At 43.0% G+C, this 23,448-nt stretch overlaps 1 protein-coding gene and 1 long non-coding RNA gene across 12 annotated transcripts in view; both read left to right on the top strand.

Moving 5' to 3' along the window:
- The window catches only part of LOC117600066 (cell adhesion molecule Dscam1), a 150,657-nt gene that overhangs the window by 124,865 nt on the left and 2,344 nt on the right, over positions 1 to 23,448 (top strand). For 3 of the 11 annotated variants that reach the window (XM_034315023.2, XM_034315022.2, XM_034315026.2), the window contains 17 exons: positions 3,769 to 3,913; positions 4,793 to 5,055; positions 6,390 to 6,551; positions 11,399 to 11,722; positions 14,298 to 14,603; positions 14,670 to 14,969; positions 15,949 to 16,080; positions 16,846 to 16,985; positions 17,261 to 17,424; positions 17,741 to 17,955; positions 18,739 to 19,332; positions 19,586 to 19,855; positions 19,929 to 20,383; positions 20,540 to 20,813; positions 20,907 to 21,065; positions 21,413 to 21,567; positions 23,138 to 23,357. In XM_034315023.2, the coding sequence (XP_034170914.1) occupies positions 3,769 to 3,913; positions 4,793 to 5,055; positions 6,390 to 6,551; positions 11,399 to 11,722; positions 14,298 to 14,603; positions 14,670 to 14,969; positions 15,949 to 16,080; positions 16,846 to 16,985; positions 17,261 to 17,424; positions 17,741 to 17,955; positions 18,739 to 19,332; positions 19,586 to 19,855; positions 19,929 to 20,383; positions 20,540 to 20,813; positions 20,907 to 21,065; positions 21,413 to 21,567; positions 23,138 to 23,357 (4,278 nt within the window). Of the gene's footprint in view, positions 1 to 3,768; positions 3,914 to 4,792; positions 5,056 to 6,389; positions 6,552 to 7,663; positions 7,946 to 11,398; positions 11,723 to 14,297; positions 14,604 to 14,669; positions 14,970 to 15,948; positions 16,081 to 16,845; positions 16,986 to 17,260; positions 17,425 to 17,740; positions 17,956 to 18,738; positions 19,333 to 19,585; positions 19,856 to 19,928; positions 20,384 to 20,513; positions 20,814 to 20,906; positions 21,066 to 21,334; positions 21,568 to 23,137; positions 23,358 to 23,448 lie in introns of those variants that run through there. The other 8 variants (XM_034315024.2, XM_034315025.2, XM_034315030.2 and 5 more) reach the window with 8 other exon arrangements.
- On the top strand, positions 15,076 to 15,926 carry LOC117600083 (uncharacterized). Its single transcript, XR_013063513.1, has 4 exons — positions 15,076 to 15,156; positions 15,261 to 15,420; positions 15,508 to 15,701; positions 15,775 to 15,926. It is a non-coding gene; the product is annotated as an uncharacterized LOC117600083 (long non-coding RNA).

Below are 23,448 nucleotides of genomic sequence, written 5' to 3'. Positions count from 1 at the left end.
AACGTTATTTCACTGGTTGGCTCCCTTTTACGAACGTGAAAACAATTCTCGAAAGCATCTAGGAAAAAGGGAGAAAAAGAAGAGTGGATCACGATGTTAAGACGCAACTGAATATAATTCTTGAAGGTGTATTATACAGTACATGTTTCTGAATTTAACTGAACATTCAAGAATCATTTTTTTTCTTTTCAACGACAGAGACTCTTAAGAATTAATTGTACTTTATCTTGAATACGTACGTTGTATACAATTCTACCACAATTACAGCTGGAACACGTTCCAAAGCTGTAGTAATAAGAACGCGTTCAATCGTCAAGGATTCAATCGACTACCCTTAAGAACATCGTTAAATGTACTAACATATATTTAGTCCAATGTATTCTACTTGACCTGGCTCCATTAAAATTCTCGATGCTATTTGTGGCGGGTTAAACAGAAATAATATCGCGACAGACAGCGGTTGACTTGAATCGTTCTGAAAACGGACCAGACACATCCGATTCTACGCTTCGTCCGATAATTATTTGCAACGTTTGTAATGAAGACAAAAGGTTCCATTTTATTTGGCAGACGTCGATGCAGTGCACGAGAGTATTGACCGATGTGTCGTCGAACGAGGAAACGGGTGAAAAAAGGCAGACGTCCGTTTATCTTCCGGTTCGACTGTATTTCTCAGTCGGGGCGTTGTGCTGTGGAAATTTTTAAACGTCTAAAAAACTTGGAATTTCACACGGCTGGTGGTCGATGGTAATTGGGGAAAAAAACCATTTCTCCGTGATTAATAACTTTCACTTTCCAACCGTCGATAAGTCACGGGGAGGAGGCTCTTTGTCCTCTTTTGTTCGCGAAGACGTAGCCTCTTCTCGTTCGAACAATTGTTCTTTTAAATAATTCATGCGTTCGGCCGGACGAGTAGATTTGAAAAAGTCGAAATCTCTCGTTCGATGCTTGTCGCTTTGTGCAATTCGAAATAATTGGAAGCGGACTAATCCTCTCGCGCAACAAAGGGAAGGAATCAAAGCGGCGAACTTTTGTAACGATGGCGAGCCAACATTGAAAAGGGGGAAACAGATGTATGCTCGTAACGTAGAATGTTCTCATCCGCCGTGCTTTTTTCCCCGCTTTTTTTTTTCAATTTATTCGGTCGACGAAAGCAGAACGGTTTATGGAAACGCACATATGGCGGGGAAAAAGAATTAGAGTGGGAGAAGCTGTCGGTTTTGGGCTCGTGCCAAATGATTCCGTGGGATACTCGTGGAAATTGCGAAATATTTTGTCAAATGCATCGCGTTTATTTCACTTGCTCTTCTTTTTTTTTCATTCACGGTTTCGTGCGTGAAGTTAATATACCGGGGATTGGAGAGTCGATGACGATTCGTTTTCAAAAGAAACTGACCAGGAAGAAAAATCATGCCGAGATTTCACGCGACGTTATTGTATCGACATTCTCGTGAAACGAGAAATTTCCAGTCAGTTTCGCGATACTGGCAAACTTCCATTTTATTTATACCGCTTTAACGCGTTTACACGACCGGCAATCACGTCACGGTAAATAATGCCTTCCTGTCGAATTACCGGCTCGCAAATCGCGTCGCTTGCACTGCGCCTGATACGCTCTGTTTCGTATTAACGAGTACGCGGTGTTTGATCGTAACTAATTATTTGAAAATAAAAGAAGCGAAACGCTGTTAAAAGGTCCCTCTATTCAATTATTTGCTCGAAGTCTGCTTGAATATTTTTCGATTTCATGAGGCCAATGACCTCGGTTATAATGGTAACAATTTATACACCCGACAGTGAACAAATTCATTTTACGATCTCTGAATGAAGAACGATGATGGATATATGACTGACTTATACTACTGCAAATGTCTGTGCATTAAAGTATAAAACACCCTAAACTTGTTATTCTGGTTAAAATATCTAAAAATGTACTATCTTTTACTATGATCAATAAAAAAGGTATGGGTGTTTCGTGGTAGCGCATGGAAACGATTATATGGCTGACTCGTACTACTGAAAAGTCTGACCACTGCACTATAAACCGTTTCAAGCTCACTATCTTCATCAAGATCCTAATAACGTGAATTATAAATTCTAAAATTAACTATCTTTCACAATGATTAACTAGAAAAAATGAGTGTCTTATAATAACGTGCAGTGTCGACTATATGGTCGATCTGTACTACTGAAAATATCTATCTACTTTACTGTAAAGGGTATCGAACTCATTGTGCTGATCAAAATCCTAATGACGTGAGTTATAAATCCCAAAATTGACTATCTTTAACAATAATTAACCAAAAAGAATGAGTGTCTCATAATAGCACACGGTGTCGACTATATGATTGACCTATACTACTGAAAATATCTATCCACTGTACTGTAAAACATGTGAAGTTCACCGTTCTAATCAAGACACCTCCACATCTACATGATAAATCCTAATATTTATCATCTTTTACAATGATTTACAAGCAACAAATAATAAATCTAACACGTGTGGTGCATGATCGTCTTACAAATTGAACGTCAATGCTCGACTTGTGATTCTCAAGAAGATGTCAACGGACATTAGAAAGTTTTCGATAACTGACCCATAAAAAGGGGGTGTACTGGTAGCGTAAAATAATAGGAGATCGGCAAAACGGGGCGTGGCATCCGGCAATACGTGGCATCCTGATTTACGCCGTGAGCAAACAGCCGCGCAGCTCTGTGCCTCGGTTATTGTCGGCTCTATAATTTGGGGTTAATTCACTAGGCGGCACTCGAGTTCAGGCGTCAAACCGCAGATCGATAGTTCTGCCCGCGTACAGGCCTTGTCATGTAAATGTTGCGTGCATAATACCCCGCCTTGCGGCGAGCCAGGATCATTTCCACGGAACGTCCGGGCCGTTCCTTGTGTGCGTACCGCACACCCGACTGAAGCAGGTGTACCATTTCGAAATTCGCCCGCAAGCTAACTCGTCCAACGTTGCGAATTTACCTGCCATTGGTTACCTTCTCCCATTCAACCTTCCACCTATCCACAATTTTGATTAGACTTGCCCTTATCACCATGACGGCTTGCAAAATTCTCATCCATACCGACAGAAGAGAATTCAAAACCTGTTATTTGCATATAAAGAAATTTCATTTTAAACATATACAAGTTTATCCCGAATTCGTTTAGCTTCAAACGATACCGTGTATTGGACGAGAAAAAAGTATTCGATTGGTGAAAACAGAGAACACTATTCTCGAATGCAAATCCCTGCAAACGATCTGCATGCGTTTACCTGCTTATACTGCGTATCCACGCGCCATTGAATTATTTCGAAATCTCGATGGAGATTCTGACCGAATTCAAGCGAGATCGATTTTACCCGCTGCAATTGAAACACGCCGGTCCAGTGTAATGTTGCTAGAAACATCATTTAATCCCGAGACCAATACGATCGTGTTAGTTTCGCCGGAAGGGTCTGCTTCAAATTCGAACTGAAATTCCGTTCGATCGCAAAGTAGTGGGAAAAACGAAACACATAAAAATTTCTGATATCTAACGTTTCATTCTTTAACGATGCATACTTCTGAAACATTATAACTGCTCTGTCTTCAAGATCAATTGTCTGTAAAATAAAAGTGCCTAAAAAAAAAAATCCTTTCCTTTTCCCATCACCACTCTGGCCACCATTACCCCGCCACCATTTGCATAATTATAAAAACCGTTTCCGCCCACGGTTTTCACGATGATCGAGAAGTATTTAAGCTTAATGGTATGCTCTTCAGACGCGGCGCCGCAGCTTGTGTACAAATTCATCGAGCAGACCATCCAGCCTGGCCCTTCGGTGTCGTTGAAGTGCATAGCCACAGGAAATCCGACGCCTCACTTCTCCTGGACCTTGGACGGATTTCCTCTTCCGCAGAACGACAGGTACCGCGCACCCTTTTTCTTCCTTTATCTCTAAAAGTAAGGAAAATTCACTCTTCGAAGTGATAGCTTTAATCCGTTTCGTTTTCAAGGGGGTAAGTAACGCGTTCAGAATTCAAAGCTCATCGACAACGGGAAGGAGAAAGTTTTTACGGTCAAAAATCGATGGATAGTGTGTACACAATTATTTTCGGTTATTAAACCGCTGGTATTACGATCGACGGAAAATCAGACCGGCTAGCCCGTTATAACGCAGCCCCCGTGGGAACTGATACCTCCCTGCGGGCTTCGATTCTCTGAACCAATTGAGGGGAAAATTACCAATCAACCGAGCTCAGTCTAAACTTTTTAGAGTCGCTCGATTTAGAATGGTAGATTCGACGAGACTGTGTACACGCTATTAATAATTCATCCGTGTTTTATAACTTTTTTGTTATCACTCTTGATTGCTCTATTATATCATTCAACATAGAAGAAACTTGTTTTACACTTTTCCACAGGGATGTATCAAATCGTGGGTATTATTTGTATATTGTTCAATCAGAATATAGTGGTAACAGTAATTTCAATGTTCCCATGCTGTTGAAATATTTACACTGTAAGTTACAGAAACATTGCTGCATTCCATGCCGTAGATATTCCAACCTCTGCAAATTACTCGAGCAATTCCATTCGAAATTGTAAAGTCAGATACCTCTTAAATAATAACTTTATCGTTCGCGGTAAATTGGTTATAACTTTTCTCGAATCATCTCGGTTCAAGTAGTTTACAAATTGAACGACGATTTAATGAATAAAAAGTTTGTGATAACTATATTGATTTGTACGCGAAAAGTGAGAGGGGCGCAAAATTGCGTAACGGAAAATCTTTGTTGCTCGTAGGTTTATGATCGGCCAATATGTGACTGTACACGGTGACGTGATATCGCACGTGAACATAAGCGTGGTTCACGTGGAGGACGGCGGTGAGTATCGGTGCACGGCATCGAATCGAATGGCGAAGGTTCACCATTCGGCTCGTCTCAACATTTACGGTTTGCCCCATGTACGACCCATGGGCAACTACGCCGCGGTGGCCGGCGAAACCACCGTCATCAAATGTCCGGTCGCTGGTTTCCCGATCGCGAGCATCACGTGGGAGAAAGGTCAGTGACAGGGTCGTGTCCTGCTAAGATTTATAGCTGATACATTCGGGTTCAAGATCTATGAGACGATAGCCTTGACATTTCTTTTATTATTACTAGAATTTCAACAAAACTACCTCGATAAAATTTATAAATTAATATAAAATAGTTGAAACCAGATATTTAGACTAGTTTGGTAATTCTAGTGTTAATATGTCAAATACCAGTAATTGAAGGAAATTACACAAAATTCTGAGTATTATTAATATTATATTAATCCTAGTGCCAAATGGTAATTAAAACAATTATGATTTGAATAATTATAATTATAAAATTTTCAACTTGATGAGTTCATAAGTGGTTAGCGCACATTTTCCAAAATTTTGCAAACATAAATAATAAATTAAAATAAGAAACTTGAAATCAATCATTTTGACTGGTTTGGTAATTCTAGTATTATCACTTAATTATATACTGTAACGATAACAATGATAATCTATTTTACTTACGCAAACACCAGAAAAGAAATCGTAAAGGAGGAAGTTAAAGATTGAAATATTCAAAAGGCAGAAACGGCTTCGTAAATAAGTTGCCGTTCAGATTCGCTCGTAAATCTTACTGGCATGGAGACGAATGAAATTTCAGAGAAACTGAAAGTACCAGGTCGGTTTTTCGAGCGGTTTAAATGAACTTTTTCGTAGCGGAATCGCGAGCGGAGGGCGGTGGTAGATACGGAAGGAAGGAAGGAGGGTCGAGTCGGCTAGCTTTATTCGAGTCGAGCGAGAAACTCGACGGTTCCGAGCGTCGTCGAAACGGCGAAGTTCCACCGTTTCTTTTCCGGTAATGATGAACCGAACTCGTGGAAAAGTTTCAAACGGTGCCCCCTAACTTTCTCCCTTTTACGAGCGATGTAGCGTGACGTTGGACGCGCAATACCGAGCTGGTAACACTTTCAAAGTCGATCCGCGACTACGAAAGCGGATTGAAAGTTCGGCTACGCGCGACACCGTGACACTGTGCATTCCACGTGAAATAGCCAGAAGCCTGTGGATTCCCTTTTCGCCCAAAACTTGACGATTAATGGAGATATATTTTCGTTTTACCTAATGACCTAATTTTCAAATTCATATTTGACGATTTACACCCGCCATAATATTACATTGTTAAAAATGTCTTACAACATAAATAGTAGGGAATTTAATTTTCTACAAACTTCGTCGTGTTCAATCGCAAAATAATAGCCGGTGACATGAGAGTTTTTCCGTAAAATTGCCGATATTAGAAGCTTTCGAGTGCCAAATTTTGAAGCGACAAGCGATTGTCTAGAAAGCAAGAAACTGATTTCTGATTCGCAGATGGTAAAGTGCTGCCAACGAGTCGACGACAGGTAGTGTTCCCAAATGGAACACTGGTGCTGTATCACGTCGACAGGAGTACAGATCATGGCGCGTACACGTGTACGGCAAAGAACAAGCAAGGACGATCTGATTCACAAACGGTTCACATCGAAGTGAAAGGTATAGTTTTTCAATTCTTTTTTTCCCATCCTTCATTTGTCTCGCTGTTTTCTATCGAGATTCTACCTTTTTAAATTGAAATAACAACGTGTATTATCTCGTGAGCGAAGCTAATCCGCTCTGTCAGGATTTTTCATACTTTGTCTCCTTCACCGATCTTTGCTTAAAAAAACATGTTACGAAAAATATAAACACACGGTAGTTTGAGTTTTCGCATCGATCTGACAGTTTGAATAATATTTCTTTTTGCAGCTTTTCGTTGTGTACGGTTGAACTGTAAAGGTATCGTTATTTCCGCGCGAAATTGATATTTGCTAACTGAAATTGCTATTTATGGCGTAAAAAGAAATTCCAGTTGACTCATTTTCCAACATGCAGTTGATTTTCCACGAATCTTCGTGCTTTTCATTGGGGATTTAAATTCACTCACGACGATTTCCTCTACTTTGTTATTTCAAATGATTTCTTAATTGATTAATTATCCAATTATAGCATCGAATCGACAAGACTGTGAAACTTTTCTTGAATTAATGACAATTTTTACGCAGCAGTTGCACCAAGCCGTTCTCCCAGGTAGAGCGGATAAAAGCGTTGTACCGTGAACGTTTTTCGAAAAAAAAGAATAGAAAAAAAATGCACAAAGTGTATCCGGAAGACTACGAAACTAGCTGTACGCAAAACACATACGCGTTCATAACTAGCACACGATTCAACTCGAGAGTCGAGAGGATAACGTGACGCGGTAAAAAGAGTAATCGGTTTTAGGGGTCATAGGAGAGCATTGAAAACGTAATTCGCGTCGAATCGCTGGAATCGAGCTATCTCGCATCGCGAGAGTTCCGAAAAGCAGGGGAAAAAAAGTGAACGAGCAATGAAAAAGTTCGCGTCGAACGATATAACGATCGATGCGTGCGCCTTTTGTCCGTTTTCAATTGTCTCGCGATCATTTCCGAAGCGGGCATTATCGATCGGTCGAGCGGAAAGAGAAAAGTTTCTTTTGGTCTATCGAGCAAGCTCGAGACTGTCGGCGATGAAAAGCGACGGATAATAAAGAGCAGGTGGTTCGCGGGCCGTGTTCAAGTAAAATGTCTCGTGATTCCTGTAATTTTCAGTACCGCCTAAAATCGATCCGTTTAGCTTTCCTGCCAATATACAAGAAGGCGCTCGGATACATGTTGCCTGCGTGGTCAGCGAGGGCGATTCACCGTTGAAGATCACTTGGCTGAAGGATGGCAAGCAATTGAATTCCACGGAGACGACCACCCATCATTTCGGCGAATACGATCTCACGTTGATGATACAGAGCGCAACTACGGCCCATAACGGCAACTATACGTGCGTCGCGAGCAACGATGCCGCCAAAACGTCTCGCACGGCATCCTTATTGGTCCACGGTACGCAGGAACGGGCACGGTTTTCATCCCCCTTCCTCGGGAATTCAACGATGTTCCTATGATTTCTCTTTCCGTCTTTTTCCATTTTACCCGAAACGCGCGGATGTTGACGATCACGATGGCTCGGGCTTTTTCTTTTATCTCTATTCCGTCAAACGACTCATGGGAGAAATTTTCAAAAGGTACCATTTGCACCGTAGAAAATTCATCGGCTAATAAAAGGTGCAAGACGAGAGCACGACACCGTGATCGTCGAAACGGCATCGGGATCGACCAACCCTGAATAGAAAGTTCGCGCCCAACGTAGGCCAACGAACGCGGCCAAGCGTTTATCGTTTGTTCACCGACAGAGTCGGAACTTTTCGGCAACCACGGGAACCATTCACTATGCTCCACACCCTCGCCAACCCTACTGAATCTTTTTTCTATTCCAGCCTGTACCGGTTACCAATTTCAACCACCAACGTCTTTTATTTGTACCACCGTGGTCCGACTATTCGGTTAGGAAATTTTCATTCGATCCCCAGCTCGATCTATACGATTTCGCGCTCTATTTTGTTTCGTCTCTAACGTTGGGTAAAAATGTCTTAGCCCTTAAATATGACACCAATAACAATCAATAATAATAAAATGATTTTTGCCGAAATATACGTGGTATTTGATCCAATAATAATAATATATTGCGGCATTGGACTGTTAAGGGTTAGAATAAGAAGAGAACACTCGAAACGTAACTTTTGTTTAAATAGAAAATCTTCCGTAACTATGAAAATAACATAAATCTACTTGAATTCGTGCAACGCGGTTGACATTGTCGAAGGATGGCCGTGAAACTGAAAGAAGGAACGAAGGCTGAAGTGGTTGACATCGTCGATATTAATCGTCACTCGACAAGACCTCTCAACGGTTTGAAACTCTCCATGTAAAGCACGCAAGTTCAATCGTCGTACGCTGTTCATCCTCGGGCGAGAATTCTACCTAGCGGATCTCCCTTTTTTTTTTCCTCCTCGATGCTCTTTCCATGCTCGTTTGCATACGCACACGAGCGAGCGAGACGTTTCCCCGTTTGTCGCGCGACGGGGCAGCCGGCATTAAAAACCACCCCCTTGTTCTAGACGAACAAATCAGTGCAAGCGGAACGAACGAAACTCTAGCCCGACGTACGAAACGAACGGCCTAAGGGTGATTTTAACGTGTTGTTCTGGGACGAGCGGCGAGCCGAAACAGCATCCTCGGTTACACGCGTCGCGGAATGTCTACACGCTTCTACCGACTGTCACAGTAAATGATCGTCTGATTTTTCTTCCTGGTATATTAACGCATTGGTGACAGTGTGTAAGTACACCGTAGAACTACCGCCATAAAATATACACATATATTCTTGATAAAAAATCAAGGACTCGAATTGCAATAGCAATTTTTTTATATTTATTTGTAATTTTATTTGTGATTTCGAGCCAACAATTTACTCTCACTTGTCACCGATGCGTTAAGAATTGTGTCATCTGATCCTCCTGAAATCGTCTTCCACGTTTCTACTGGCATCTTTCGTTCAGAAACCTAACATAGCTTTTCCAAAAATCATGAAAGCTTTCAGGGTTTATTATCGTTTTCTTTTTGCGTCTGAAACGTGCCAGAGGTGCATAGCCACCCGTCTTTCGGTACAAACAACGTCAACCGTGTTTATCGTCAAACACGGTATGAATTCGTTTTTGTTTGTTCGTTTATCGAACTGTCTCGTTGCGCGTAACTCGGTTGATATTCGTGTACACCCTCATACACACAACACTCAACACACACACATGCGCGCACCTGTAACCTATAGGTCGGTGGCACTCTTTGGGCATTACTCATGTAACGCTACGCTATCTGCTACCCCCGGTACGGTTTCTCAATTATTCTCAAACAACCGTGGCGTTCTGTTCTAATACCTCGGGGGCAGTGAATATCCTGCCTCCGCGCGGCTATCTCTCTCACCAGGACCAACGAGCCGAGTTATTATTGTCGTTCCACGCCACTACCTCCGTGGTTCGGTTTTCATAAAACCAAGTGTGTCGGTTAAAGAGCCGTACGTATGAAAATATTGGCGAAAATCAATTTCAAAGACAGCGCGTTCTGTCTGATCGATCGGAGTCGTCAGGTGTCCAATATCTGAGGGACAGTTGCAGGATCATTTTGACGTACAAATAAAAGGGTGTGAAAATTGAATCGCGTAGAACGTTTCAAATATTATTTAATAAACGCAAATATACGCGTATACGTATTCAAACACAATTTTATTTGTTGTACGTGTAACGTAAACTTCATAAATAATTTGTTTGCATTTTCCGGTTTTTATTTACGAAGCACGATCAATATGATTCTGCATCCATCGTAGTAGAATTACGGGATATCGAATAAAAATTTGTGCTTGTATATGTAACGATTATGGCGAACTCGTTAAATCGTTCGATGAATCAGGCAATATCTACGAAATCGCCGATCGGCTTCAACGATCGATCTACCTTTTATTAACCTCAACTAACATAAATAGGTGCTTTATTTCATCAACGTATCGCCATTTATTCGCACGATAACCACGTCGAGGTACTCATGACTTCGTCAATATTAATACGATCCTATTCGTGTAATGGCGTACACGTAATGACGCGCACGGCAACAGAGTTGATAAGCACCGTCGATGTTATCGCATTACGTTAATCCCGATGTCCATTACGGACAGCGTAATGCGTGGGTTACGTCGGAACCGATACTTACGAACGACAGATTCGGCGAGCTTTAATAAAGTTAATGGACTTAGAAGGGTATAATCCTTCAAAGCACGACAGATCGTATCGAAACGAGAAGTCGCGTTAAACGCGCGAAATCCCTTCATCGATAAACGTTACAATTTTATTCCCGGCGAGATTTTGTTCGTTTCCATCGGGAAGCTCGCAAATTGTCGTTAAAAGCGTGGTTTAATCGTTATATTGTACCTTGAATTATCAACCACGATGGCTAAAGTTCGCTCAAGTGCAGATATTTCAGGCATATCCGTAAGATAATCTGAACTACCGTGGAACAACTAGTACGAGGAGGGAGATATTCGCAAGCAGAGAAGACTCGAGTGAAACCCTTATTTTAGCGATCGAAGCTCCTCGAATTTGATCCTAGTTACCTGTTACCTTAGCAAAAGATTAATTCTACAATATTGCTAAGAAGACAAGATTTTAATCTTCCATTATCACTCTTTTTCGTTATCATTGCTCAATGACAAATTCAACGAGTATATCCTTCTTGAAGGATCAAAATGCGATCACAATACATTAAAACGCGCATCGATCGTTCAGCAGGAATCAACGGCAGTAGCTCCTGGAAGAGGATCGCGGAGAAAAGAAGACACGCGTATACACGCACAGTGACACGTAGCTATCACACACGCTCATCGCTTGATCTTTTTTGTTTTTTGTGCAGTTCCACCTACGATAGCTCCCTTTAGCTTTAACAAGGATCTGTCGGAGGGCGTGCGTGCCCAAGTAACTTGCATGGTCGAGAAGGGCGATCCTCCGTTCACGATCGCCTGGTCCAAGGACGGCGAGCCGATCGCCGGGCCCAGTTCAGCCGGCTACGGGAACAGCCGGCTACAGACACCCGCCGGGCTACGCGTAACCAACATTGACGCCCATTCCAGTACGATAGTTATCGAACGCGTCAACGCCGCTCACACCGGCAACTATACTTGCCTGGCGCGCAATTCGGTGGCCGAGGTCCTCTGGACGGCCGAATTGATCGTTCGCGGTAAAGTAGACCATCAAAGACAGCCGAGCTTGAATGTTGACGAACGAAAGCTCGTCGACGGACTCGTTCATCGGCGTTATTCTTCTTCAATGCCGTTCACCATCACTCTTTCTTTATATTGCACCGCAGCGCACCTTTTATATGTCATACATCTGGCTCACGCTAAAAGTTCTGACAATCTTTATGCACAATGATCGTTTATTCATTAAAGCTTCGTTGAAATTCTCAGAACTTCCAGAGTGGCCATTTTATCTTATCGAAGTTTTACTATGCACGGAGTGGTTCGTTGGATACGCTTTCGATACCAAAACGATTCAATAATTGTCATTGAATAATGGAATGTATTTTTAAAGTGTTTCTAATTCCATACAAACGAGAAGAAGAATTCCACGCCGTTAACATCAAGGTGAACGATTATACGCTCGATTTCCAGCGAACCAGTCCGTGCAAATTTATATTCTCTATGGTTATTGTTATCATTGGTATTGTGTAATCACTTGTAAACGCAGCCGTGCAGCCGCCGCAGCAACCGCAGACATCGCAGTCGCGAATTATTCGAAGTAGCATGCGACGTATTGTCAGCTAGGGCTGCGGATTCTTTCGTTCGCGAGATATACATTTGTTCTCTCTGTTATTTGTTCTTATCTTACACAACAGAAATACGATCGATCGATCGTCATTGCGTAACAACGATCGACACGGTTACCGTTTTTTATCTTATTTTTCTTCTTTTTTTTTTTTTATCATTCCACGGCAACTTGTTACGTCAAGTAGTTCGCAAAGCGGTGATAGTAATAGGGGACAAAGCGACAATGGGAGAATCGAAACGATATTTCAATTTCACGATCGAAGGTTCGTTTCGCGTACGAACGAGTCGAAATCGAGCGAAAGACAAATCGAATGGAAAAACGCAGCTCTAGATTCGGTATCAGAAACGATCCGAATTATTATTAGCAGCAGCAGCCGCCCAGCCAGCAAAGCGACGCACCAACGCACTTGAGCACCGCACAATATGATAGCGTTATCACTATTATCACGGTTATACGTACTATGTCTAGTTGTGTATTTCACAGGCGCACTATCTATGAAATCGCACTTCTCCCTGTTTTCGAGCTCGACGATGTACCGCGATCCTAAACTCCACCCTGTCTTTCTAAATGAACGGGAATTTCGGTAAGTGGCACGGCATATGTGCGGGGGCGTATTGATGGTTCGACGAGGTGGAAACAACGATCCCGGTACTCGTCGAAGGAAAGGGATTCTGCATGAAAGGGCACCAGCCACTTTTGCGAAATTCGGCTTCGGCGTAGCACCACTACATCTTGAATTTAGCGCGAGTACCAGCAGCAGCCTCGAAGTTCAAACTTGAAGCACCGAGTCTCCGCTCGAATATTACTTAATCAGCACACGCATATATGCACACACACGTTCTGTTAATTTTATGTTCGTTACGTTCAGTCTTGCCCTTCGTTTTTCGTTCGATTATTTCGTTTATGGAACACTTGGCACACACCACCCTTATCGTCTCCCTGGAAATTATTCCGGTATCCAAGCGATCACTTAGCCGACGATTATGTATTGCACTTTATTCGATGTCGCGTGGCGAATAATTCAATGGATCGAATGATATACATTGATTTCCTTTCTGTCGATACATCATAGAGATACCCATAAATTATTTGCCACGTGTATTCATTCTAATAATTGATCGCAAATAATTGAGCAGCACAAATATTTGATTAAGACACAAAAGGCCTTCTCCACTGTTCTCACGTGTATGTACGCAAATGCACAATCACCGCATTGTTCTTGAGTCAAAATGTCCGCACAGCACTGATTTCTGCATTGTTCTAGTTCACTGTGATTGTCCACGATGTTCACAGTTATTTTAGACCACTTCTGTCACGGACCGCGAGGAAAATTCTCGAGTTTCGCACTGTTCGTTCTCTAACTTTCTCTCCTTCCCTTTTCTCTGAATTTCGAAGTCTCGTATACCTTTTCACGTCTCCTAATCTACTCCTATCTTGCCTTCCGCGCGATCGACGAGGGTAAAAAGAACAGAAGAATTCGGTACGATCGACGAACGTACCTTGGCGTAATTTTTTTCTCTCTCCACCTCGATTTTCCCTCGTCGATCGCTCGTGCACCCTTTAAATTACGTCTTTTGTTTCACTTTGCGCTGAAGTAGGAAGTTGCAGTAGGCCAATTCGAGAAGTTCGCTCTTGCCTCGGCGCAATAAGCTTACGACGCGAACTCGATGGCATTTGAGACGCTCCTCCTCCCCGTAAAAGTCATCCCTTCGGTTTTCGTTCGAGCTTTTACCTGGTCGTTTTTTTCATTTTTTCGATCGCGACGACTAGGCAGAAATTTTACAAACTAACAAGCTCGACCGCGATAATTGCTGGTAAAAGAGGGAAGAGAAGCTCGACTCGAGCGAGGATCCATTAAAAGTCGACGAGATTTGCAAGTGAAATGGGAGGAGGATGAGGAACAATGAAATTTCAAATGCCACCGTGCTCGTTGCGTTAAAGTCGCGAACTTCAGGCTGACTAACGACCGGTGTTGTACGAAATAGTGCCACCCCGTTGGGTGATGGAGCCCCAAGATGTCCGCGCTTCAGAAGGAATGTCACGACTGGTCCTTCACTGCCACGCGGACGGATTTCCGCCCCCGGCAGTCTCGTGGCGTCGTGCTAGCGGCAAGAAACCCGGTGATTATCGCGACATTGTCATACACGAACACACGCAGGACCTGAGGATACATTCGAACGGGTCACTGGTGTTCGGTAGAGTTCAAGAGGACCACGAAGGGTTTTATTTGTGCGAGGCGGTGAACGGAATCGGCGCTGGACTTAGCAAAGTTGTACATCTGACGGTGAACGGTAAGAGGTCTTTGATGACATATTCAAACGAATTCGTTAATCATACTCGATGATTATTCGACACAGTGCCAGCCCACTTCGTGGAGAAACATCGTAACCAAACAGCTAGACTCGGCTCGAGCGCGTCGCTGCGTTGCGAGGCGAAAGGCGATCATCCCTTAAAAATACTATGGAAAAAGGCGGGTTCGCACTTGGAACAGAAGCTGTCCGACTATCGGTACACGCTCAAGGAAGAAAACACCACCGACGGTAGCATCAGCACCCTTGAATTCATCAGCACCAGCCGAGAGGACAGCGGAAGATATTTTTGCATCGCCTCGAACGCTTACGGCCGCGATGAGATGACGATCCATTTGTACATACAAGGTAATGGGAAACGAATTTATCGTACAAGTTTCCGGTGAACCGTGCATATAAAACAATCGCAAGGATCTCACCTTGGCAACGAATTATTTACGACATCCTCGGTATCGGCGTAACGACTCGAATAAATCAGACTCGCGAGGAAAAATCGAGGAAAAATCGAGGAATTCCTGGGATTCTTGGAACACACGTAAATGGCGTTTAAAAAATAATTTGCAATTCACTGAAATTATTATTTGAGTATTATTATTACAACAGCAGAAAGATACAAACAGTTTAATTAATGCTTTGTAGAACTTCCGTAATTTCATACGTGCTGCAATTTTTCTAAGAATTCAATTAATTAAATTCAAAGTTATGCACGAACGAAGTTGAATTTGTGCAGCAAAATTAATAAACGTTAATTTTTCATTGTGCCAGATTTATTGGTGCACGAATACGATCTACATCTACAGTAGGTATTTTTTTAATTGGTCCTTTACTAAGAAAACTTTTGTTGCTTTTAATGGAATAGGTTATTCAGATCATTTGTTTTCGATAGAAATCAACACGTGATTCCACATTTCATCTATTGTTACCTAAAAATCGAAGATTCCGATTAAAATTTTTCATTTTGACGCCTCGTATAATTCCCGATAAGGACGTTATCGGCGTAATGCATCAACCACTTACGATGAAACAATTTCGATAATGTTTCCAAGAACACTCTTGGTATTTGCATATAACGTTGTCGCGGTACGCGTAATTATCGTAATGTGTACCGTCGCCTGGCGACTCGTCCATTTAATTTAATGCGTTTTCGCCCAAGTACCGAGTGTGTACCCACGACAGACGAGATAACCACACGGCGGCTTAGCCAGACCGCAAAATGAAATACGTTTCGGTCGAACGCTTCGTGTTGCGCAACGACACTGCGACAGACGTTTCATCGGGGATCATGATGCGGCTAACGAAAGCTATTTTGTTGCCGGAAACTGTACAGAACCGCCGGATTTCCCGCGAAATCTTCACGTGATCGAGAAGGGGAGCCGCTACATCAACATCAGCTGGACCACCAGCCAGGACGGGAATAGCCCGATAACGCAGTACATCATCGAATACAAAACTGATACTGGCAAGTATATCTAGATCGTCGGTTGATAATTTTTGAGAAAATTCAATTTACATGGGAGATTGACAATTGACGCTCCCCTCTTCTGGCAGGGGAGACAGGGATCGAAAGTAACAATTTGACTTCGGACTATAATTACGCAAAAATTATTACCTTTACAAGAAAAATGTTTATGCCAAAATATTTCATAATTATTTGACATTATTCAGTCACAGTAGTTTCATTTTTTAACAAATAACTAACAATAAGTAATTAATAAGGAACCGAGACCGGAGAAAGTACATATTACAGCCATCCTATACTACGGAGTATGAGGTCGATAGTAGCACAACCTTTTCTTTCTATATCAAAATATTTATTAACTAAATTGTAATAATAATAAAATAACTGTGTTCATATAAAAACTAAATATAAATGAAGTTTTTTAAAAAATTACAATAGTTTTACTCGATTACAGATTATTCAGTATTAAAATTATTACAAAATTATTATAAATCACGTCATTTATTGTGCACCCAAACCTCACATTCCATGTACTGCATGGAACTGCATGCACCCCGTATACCCTACTCTTATTTTTATCTATTCTACATATAAAATCTCTAAAATAAGTATAATTTTATAAATAATCCCCTGTATAAGAAGTATCAATTTAATTCTATACCACTGTGAGCGTAGCATCTTTTATTTGAAAGCACGCTGCTTCAGAGACTCAACAGGTACCTAGAGCCTATTTCTTCGCACTGATCCAGGCGATTTATGTTGCAGAAGTGTGGCACGATCATACGTTTCACACGGCAGTGCCGGGAACACAAGCACACGCGCACGTGAACGGTTTGCGTCCGGCGGTTTCTTATCAGTTCCGAATTTACGCGGAGAACGAACTGGGCCGAAGTCAGGCGAGCGACGTAAGTATCGCGGAAACTGGAGCAAATATTTTTCACACCGACAAACCGACGATTCGAAAGTCGTTTCATACTTGGAGGCTCCGTTTCAAAGCGTTCGAACGACCCCATGATGCGTCGGACCTCAATTTTCTTGCTCGTTGAATCGCTATAGCGATAAAAAATTATACGATATTTCATACAGTTCACGTTTCCCGAACCATAAAAGTAGGAAAAAATAAAGGATAGACGTAAAAATTTAATCTCACGTCGTATCTTGGGATCCGTCCCTTTTCCAGATTTTGGAAACGACGACAGAGGGAGAGAAACCGGGTGGACCGCCGAGAAATCTCAAGGTGGATCCTGTCAGCTCGACCGAGTTTAACGTCACCTGGGATCCACCTGATCATGATTTATGGAACGGAGAGATACTCGGCTATCACGTCGGCTACAAAGAACATCGGTAACGATCCAAGGGAACGGGCACGTTTTAACGACCTTCTATCGATACCTCACGAATACGTTTCCTATGCCACGATCGCATTCCAAATTGCAGCCGTGTGCGGCATTCTCGAATAACACGCTGATACTCTATACTTTTCTGAATCGTGATAAATAACAGGAATTCGCATTCGTTGGCGAAATAGTAACAGCAAAATATTTTTCAAAAAGCTAGTACACCGTAGAGAAATAACCTTTGCACTTTTGAACACGGCTTACGGTCCAGCATATACAAAATTCATTTTTAGATTCTTATAAAGATTTAATTAAATGTCTAGGTTGACAGCAGATCAGTACACGTATAGGACTGTCGAAAGGCGAATTTCGACGGCCAGTGTCGCGTTGGGTCTAGCCAGGACGTCGATGCCCGGTAGACAATATCAGTTGATGAACTTGAAGAAGTTTACAAGGTACAGCGTGGTGGTGCAAGCGTACAACGCTCTCGGTCAAGGTCCCATGACGCCGGAAGTGGTTGCGACCACCCTTGAGGATGGTAAGAAAAACATCAAGCTTGATTCTCTAAATAAAGATAACTCCTATGAATTTTGTATTCTCATGTAATATTCATGAAACACAAAAATTCTTAATATATTTGCTGAAAGACAAAAGTTGAAGATTTGTGGAATTGGTTGGAACGAATTGGACAAACACGTTTTAACGTCGTTTAAAAAATTCATAAAGAGAATAATACTCGAGGCTCGCAGGGCTATCATAAATTCCGCCATGAATACGAACCTCTGTATATCCGGTCGAGTCTCGAATAAATAATAAATTCAGGAGTCGGCGAACCGACAGGCTGGAACTGATCTGCTTGCAAATAAGTTCTTTAATCCTGGCATCGCGAATGCGGCCCGGTTAAACTCCGAAGTGCTCTCTGCGGCTGCAACTTCCACCAGCCAGCGGCCCGTTCCTTACGGACATCTCGTGGTTCTTAACACAAATAAACCGACTCACTGTTCAACCTGTTCGCAATTTGAATCTCTGGTTGGATTTTAAAACAGTCTCGAAATTTCAGTTAAAACACCTTTCACTGTTGGTTATCGTTCAATTAAAGTAAAGTTCAATTAAAACTTTCGTAAAATTGAAATCCTACAAAGAAAACCCAATTAATGTTCACTGCCGCGGGAAGGAATTATTTTCTGCAAGGTACTAAATCAACCATGGTGGTCTCGTACTTTTGTCCAGTAGCGTATACGCGTTCTAAGTCAATAGAGTACTAATTAAATCTGACATAGCTCGACATAATTGATTCCCGACACCGTTGAAACGTCCTCAGTGCCGAGCAGTCCGCCGCAGGATATACGGTGTACGGCGCTGTCCTCGCAATCACTGCAGATCTCCTGGGACTCGCCTCCCGAGTCCAGTCTAAACGGGATCCTAAAAGGCTACAAGGTCATATGGGAGAACGTGGACGCTCTGACCGAGTCCCCGAAGTCGGAAATGAAGATCACCAGTGCCTTGACCGTCGTGATTCACGGCCTCGAGAAGTACACGAATTATTCTGTCCAAGTGTTGGCGTCGACCAGGGCCGGTGACGGCATCGCCTCTTCGCCTTTGTACTGCGTCACCGAAGAAGATCTACCCGAGATGCCGGCCGGCGTGAAGGCGGTCGTCAGGTCCGCGACATCAATTATCGTCTCGTGGCAGCCACCGCTCAGAAGCAACGGCAACATCACCTCGTACAACGTTCATATCCGTTGGCTCGGCCCGGAGGGAAAATGGGACACTCGGCCACTTCCGCCTCATCAGACCAGCTATCTGGTGGAGAAATTGCACAAGAAGAATCAGTACGAGTTTAGCATCGCGGCGAAAACCTCGGTGGGCGAGGGTCCTCAGACTCAACCCATCACGATATCACCTTCCAGCGATGGTGAGGATTTGTTTCAAAAAGTTTCTGGGTTCAAGTTTATGGCTACCTTGATATCGTCTTCCTTGTCTCGCGTAAAACATGCTTTCGGTATTCCTTCGTTATGCTAACGAAGGTAAAGTTTAGAAAGGTTTCTATACTGCGAGATATAGCTTGATAGCGTTCATCCGTAGCTGTAAGGATAATCCAGATTCGAATGTAAGCTTTCCTCTGTTGCAAAGGCAACGATACTGATGATATAACGCAATCGTTACAGTTCGCGCAGCGATATATTCGTTCGGCACGGTGCTGGTTGTTCCATGGAAACAGAACGTGACATTACCGTGTCAAAGCGTTGGCAACCCAGAGCCGTCGGTGACATGGAAACAATGGAGTCAGATAGTGAAACCGTCGAGCAGGGTGTCCTTGTTACCAGAAGGCTCGCTGCAGATCATGGACCTCCATAGGGAGGACAGCGGAAATTACACTTGTTACGTAAAAAACCGTCATGGCTACGATCAGATCACGCATCGTTTAACCGTGCAAGGTACGACCGATAGAGAATTATATTTCCGAAGAGAAATTATAAAAATAATAACTTTGTTGTAATGATTTTGCAGTTCCTCCGGCAGCTCCCTTTCTTCACGCTACAAGCGCGACCAGTAATTCGATCAATGTCCAATGGAAGAACGGCGACGATGGTGGTGCTCCGATCAGGGGTTACATTCTTCATTACAAACGAGAATCTGGCGAATGGGAGGAGGTGAAAGTATCCCATAAGATCAACAGTTTCGTCCTGTCACGGTTATGGTGTGGCAACGATTACCAGATGTATCTGACGGCGTACAATCGTATCGGTATGGGTTCCCCTAGCGAGATCGTGAAGGCGACAACGAAAGGCTCGAAACCGGAAGACTCGCCGAGCAATGGCGATAAATTCGTGACGGTGAACGTTTCGTGGATCACCCTTCATCTGAGCACGTGGAACGATGGCGGATGTCCGATCACCTATTTCGAGTTGGAATACAGGAAGAATGGTGAAGACATTTGGACGTTGGTGTCGAATAACATCGAGGTACTTGAATTTAAAAGAAATTCGTTTCCTTATTTTTTCAAGTGAGAATGCCCCTTTAACCGGTCGATAACTACTCACGATGGGAATAGAGATCGACCTCGAGCAACGTCGATCCTCTCGTTTTTTACAGTAATAGCTCGAGCATTCGTTGTTCAGGTACAAAAGACATACACGCTCAGTGAGCTACAACCGGGAACGACCTACGACATCCGGATAAGGGCGCACAATAACGCGGGTTTCTCGGTCGCCGAATATAGAATAACGACCCTGCAGCCGCACACCAGCAGCACAGTGCCAGCCGTCGAGATCGATCACTACATTCCTCAGCACACATCCGTCTATTCGGATCTGAAGCTGATCATCCCGCTGATACTGAGCTCCTTGGCGTTCATTGCCGCAGCTGGTGCTGTGTTTTACTGTTTCCGGAAACGTTAGTAGTAGCCTCGCCGAGACATACATATTCAAATAGACCGAAACCTTCTCGTTTCGCGTTACCGGTAACGTTTGATGACGATGACCGTAGGTCCGTTTATAGGGGAAATGGCGAGTCTTCACGACGCCCAGACAGCAGCAGCGTTAGACAATAAGCAAAACATGGAGCAACGCGAGCAGTATTACGCGACTGTGCGCAAACCGCTTCGCTCGCCTATACACGAGATGGCTACCTTGGAAAAAATTCCAGGTAAACAGAGAAGCTTATTTAATTTCTTCATTTGCGTTATTCGGAAAATCAAAGAAATATTCGAGAAAAAATCGCTTCTTATTCCTCCTGTTAATTGACGCGGTATGAAACAACAATTTTTTGTTCACCGCGATTGAATAACTTTGACGTTTCGTTTCAATATTTATACGTTTATGCCGGAGGTTGAGGAAAAATCAAATATGCTTTTAACACCTCTGCTAGTGCAATGTAAACGATTGCACCTGGTATTGAAATTGTTACACGGTCAGCTTTTTTAGTTTTCTAAAGGGACAAAATGATCGAGCGTTGAAACGCAGGAAGGAAAACGTATTGGGAAATGGTTGCAGAATACTCGGAGGAGATCTATCCGTACGCGACGTTCCAGCTGGAGGAAAGTGTCCCACCAGGAGGTGATAGCCGATGTAATTCCGCGGCGCCTCTTCAGACGTTCGTCTATCACGATCCTCGTTTGTCCACCGCCGACACTCTTCAATTACGAGAGGTATCGTCTGCCGTTCAGTTTGCTTTTGTCATTTCACCATCGCTTTCCACCGTTCGCCTTTCGTGTCTGTTCACCGAGCATCGAGCCAATGGGAAAACACACTTGCGCACACAGCATGCATCTTCCTTCGACCTCGTATTCACTAAGTGGAATTATTTCAGATAAAAGTTCGTACGTTTCCAGCGCGACGTATTTTGATTAGGCTAAAAATAAAAATTCTCGATTACATAACGATCGTATGATCATAAAACATTACAAGACTGACAATCAGAAGAGAATTTCAAAATTTTCAAGAATATATACGAACTCTTATCTCTTTTCCAAAAAAATCATCACAAACCTCGAAAAGCTTTGCTTACTTCCCGCCATCGTCACTGTACATTTCCATCACGCTGAAAATAGATAATCATCGATAATAAGGAAAGATATGTGTAACAAACGATCGAAGGAAAAACGTAAAAATTCCGCTTCAGCATGTCGCATCAGTTTCTGCTCCAATCGCGTTAAGCACAATCCTAATCGCAGTGTATCGCGCGTGCACATCCGCCTGCACATCGGGGCTGTTTACAAATTGTCTGGCACGAGAATTGTTTGTACATAAATGAATTTTTTTTCCGCGAAACAACCGGGAAAGAAGACGCCGGAACGTCGACTACGAGTGCCGTCGCAGGTGGCGACGAAAGTTTCGCGATGAATTGAGTAGAAACGCGCGAAACGAGTAGAACAGATGTGCATCATTATAGAGAATCGATCATTGTGACTGCTGGTCCCACCTTGCTTCGTTTCGCATCTGTCCTGATCAAGTCCATCGAGGAACCGCAACACCGATGCAAACGATACTTCTTTACATTGTATTATATATATATATATATTCGCCATTCTACACATCTCTCGCCAAACTCTCTTGTCATAGCTCGACTAGCTGTAGAATAAGAAGCGTACTGTTACATCGAATCGATTTATAGAGAAGAAACAATAGTGTGGACCGTGATTTTGTAGATCACTGCCATTCGATATCTAATATTTAACGAAATTTTCTAAGAGGTGATTCGAAGAAAATATTATAAAAGCACGATTTGGAAGATTACTAATCTCCGCTCTGGTTAGGATTTATACGAGGGTTGATCAAATATACATCCTACACATTATGGGACTTGCCTTTAGACATGTCAAGATCAAGTCTCAGATGAGACGGTAGTTTTCGATCAGCAGCCGATTTACATTGCGACGTGCCTCCAGGCGAGTCTATACACGATAAGATTTAGTCTCTGAGAGGTATATTCTGAAACGTCTCCAGGTAAATTTCACGTCTCAGAGCAATCGTTATAGTTAAGAGAAGAAGTCTCGTTCAAGTTTGATCAATCCTCGTCGGCATCACGAAACGTGAGGATCGATGTCTCTGATCTAAAGTCTCTAGTCTAGCCGCTACTGCTACACGCCATTAATAGGAACTGTTATAGTTGATGAGTGATCGTTGAACGTTGAGAAATGAAATATGATCGGTGTAGCGCGTCTCCTCGTTTCCTCGTGCGATGTGCCAATTCATCGAACCAATTCCGTCTGATTGCAGTCGGATTGCAACCGGTACACTAAGGTGCGCGGAGGCCGTTCGTCCTCTGCGCCGTTGCACAAAACGCACAAGGTCAGTCAGGGCAAGTCCGAGTCGGAGGAATACGACACCCTGGGCTCGGATAGCGACACGGAAGTCGGGACCAGCAGCCGAACCGAGTCTTCCAATCACCTCGTCGATTCGCACCACTCGGTGTCTGCGGCCGACTCGCGTGTCCACAGTATGCAATCTTTTCATCCTTCTCTATTCGCATTTCAACGCCATCTTCTCGTCCTCTATCTTATCTGTACGATGATTCGTTTGATCCCTGT

The sequence above is a fragment of the Osmia lignaria genome, chromosome 15 (genome assembly GCF_051020975.1).
Source record: "Osmia lignaria lignaria isolate PbOS001 chromosome 15, iyOsmLign1, whole genome shotgun sequence".
Taxonomy (NCBI): domain Eukaryota; kingdom Metazoa; phylum Arthropoda; class Insecta; order Hymenoptera; family Megachilidae; genus Osmia; species Osmia lignaria.
This window is presented reverse-complemented; position numbering and strand designations above follow the sequence as displayed.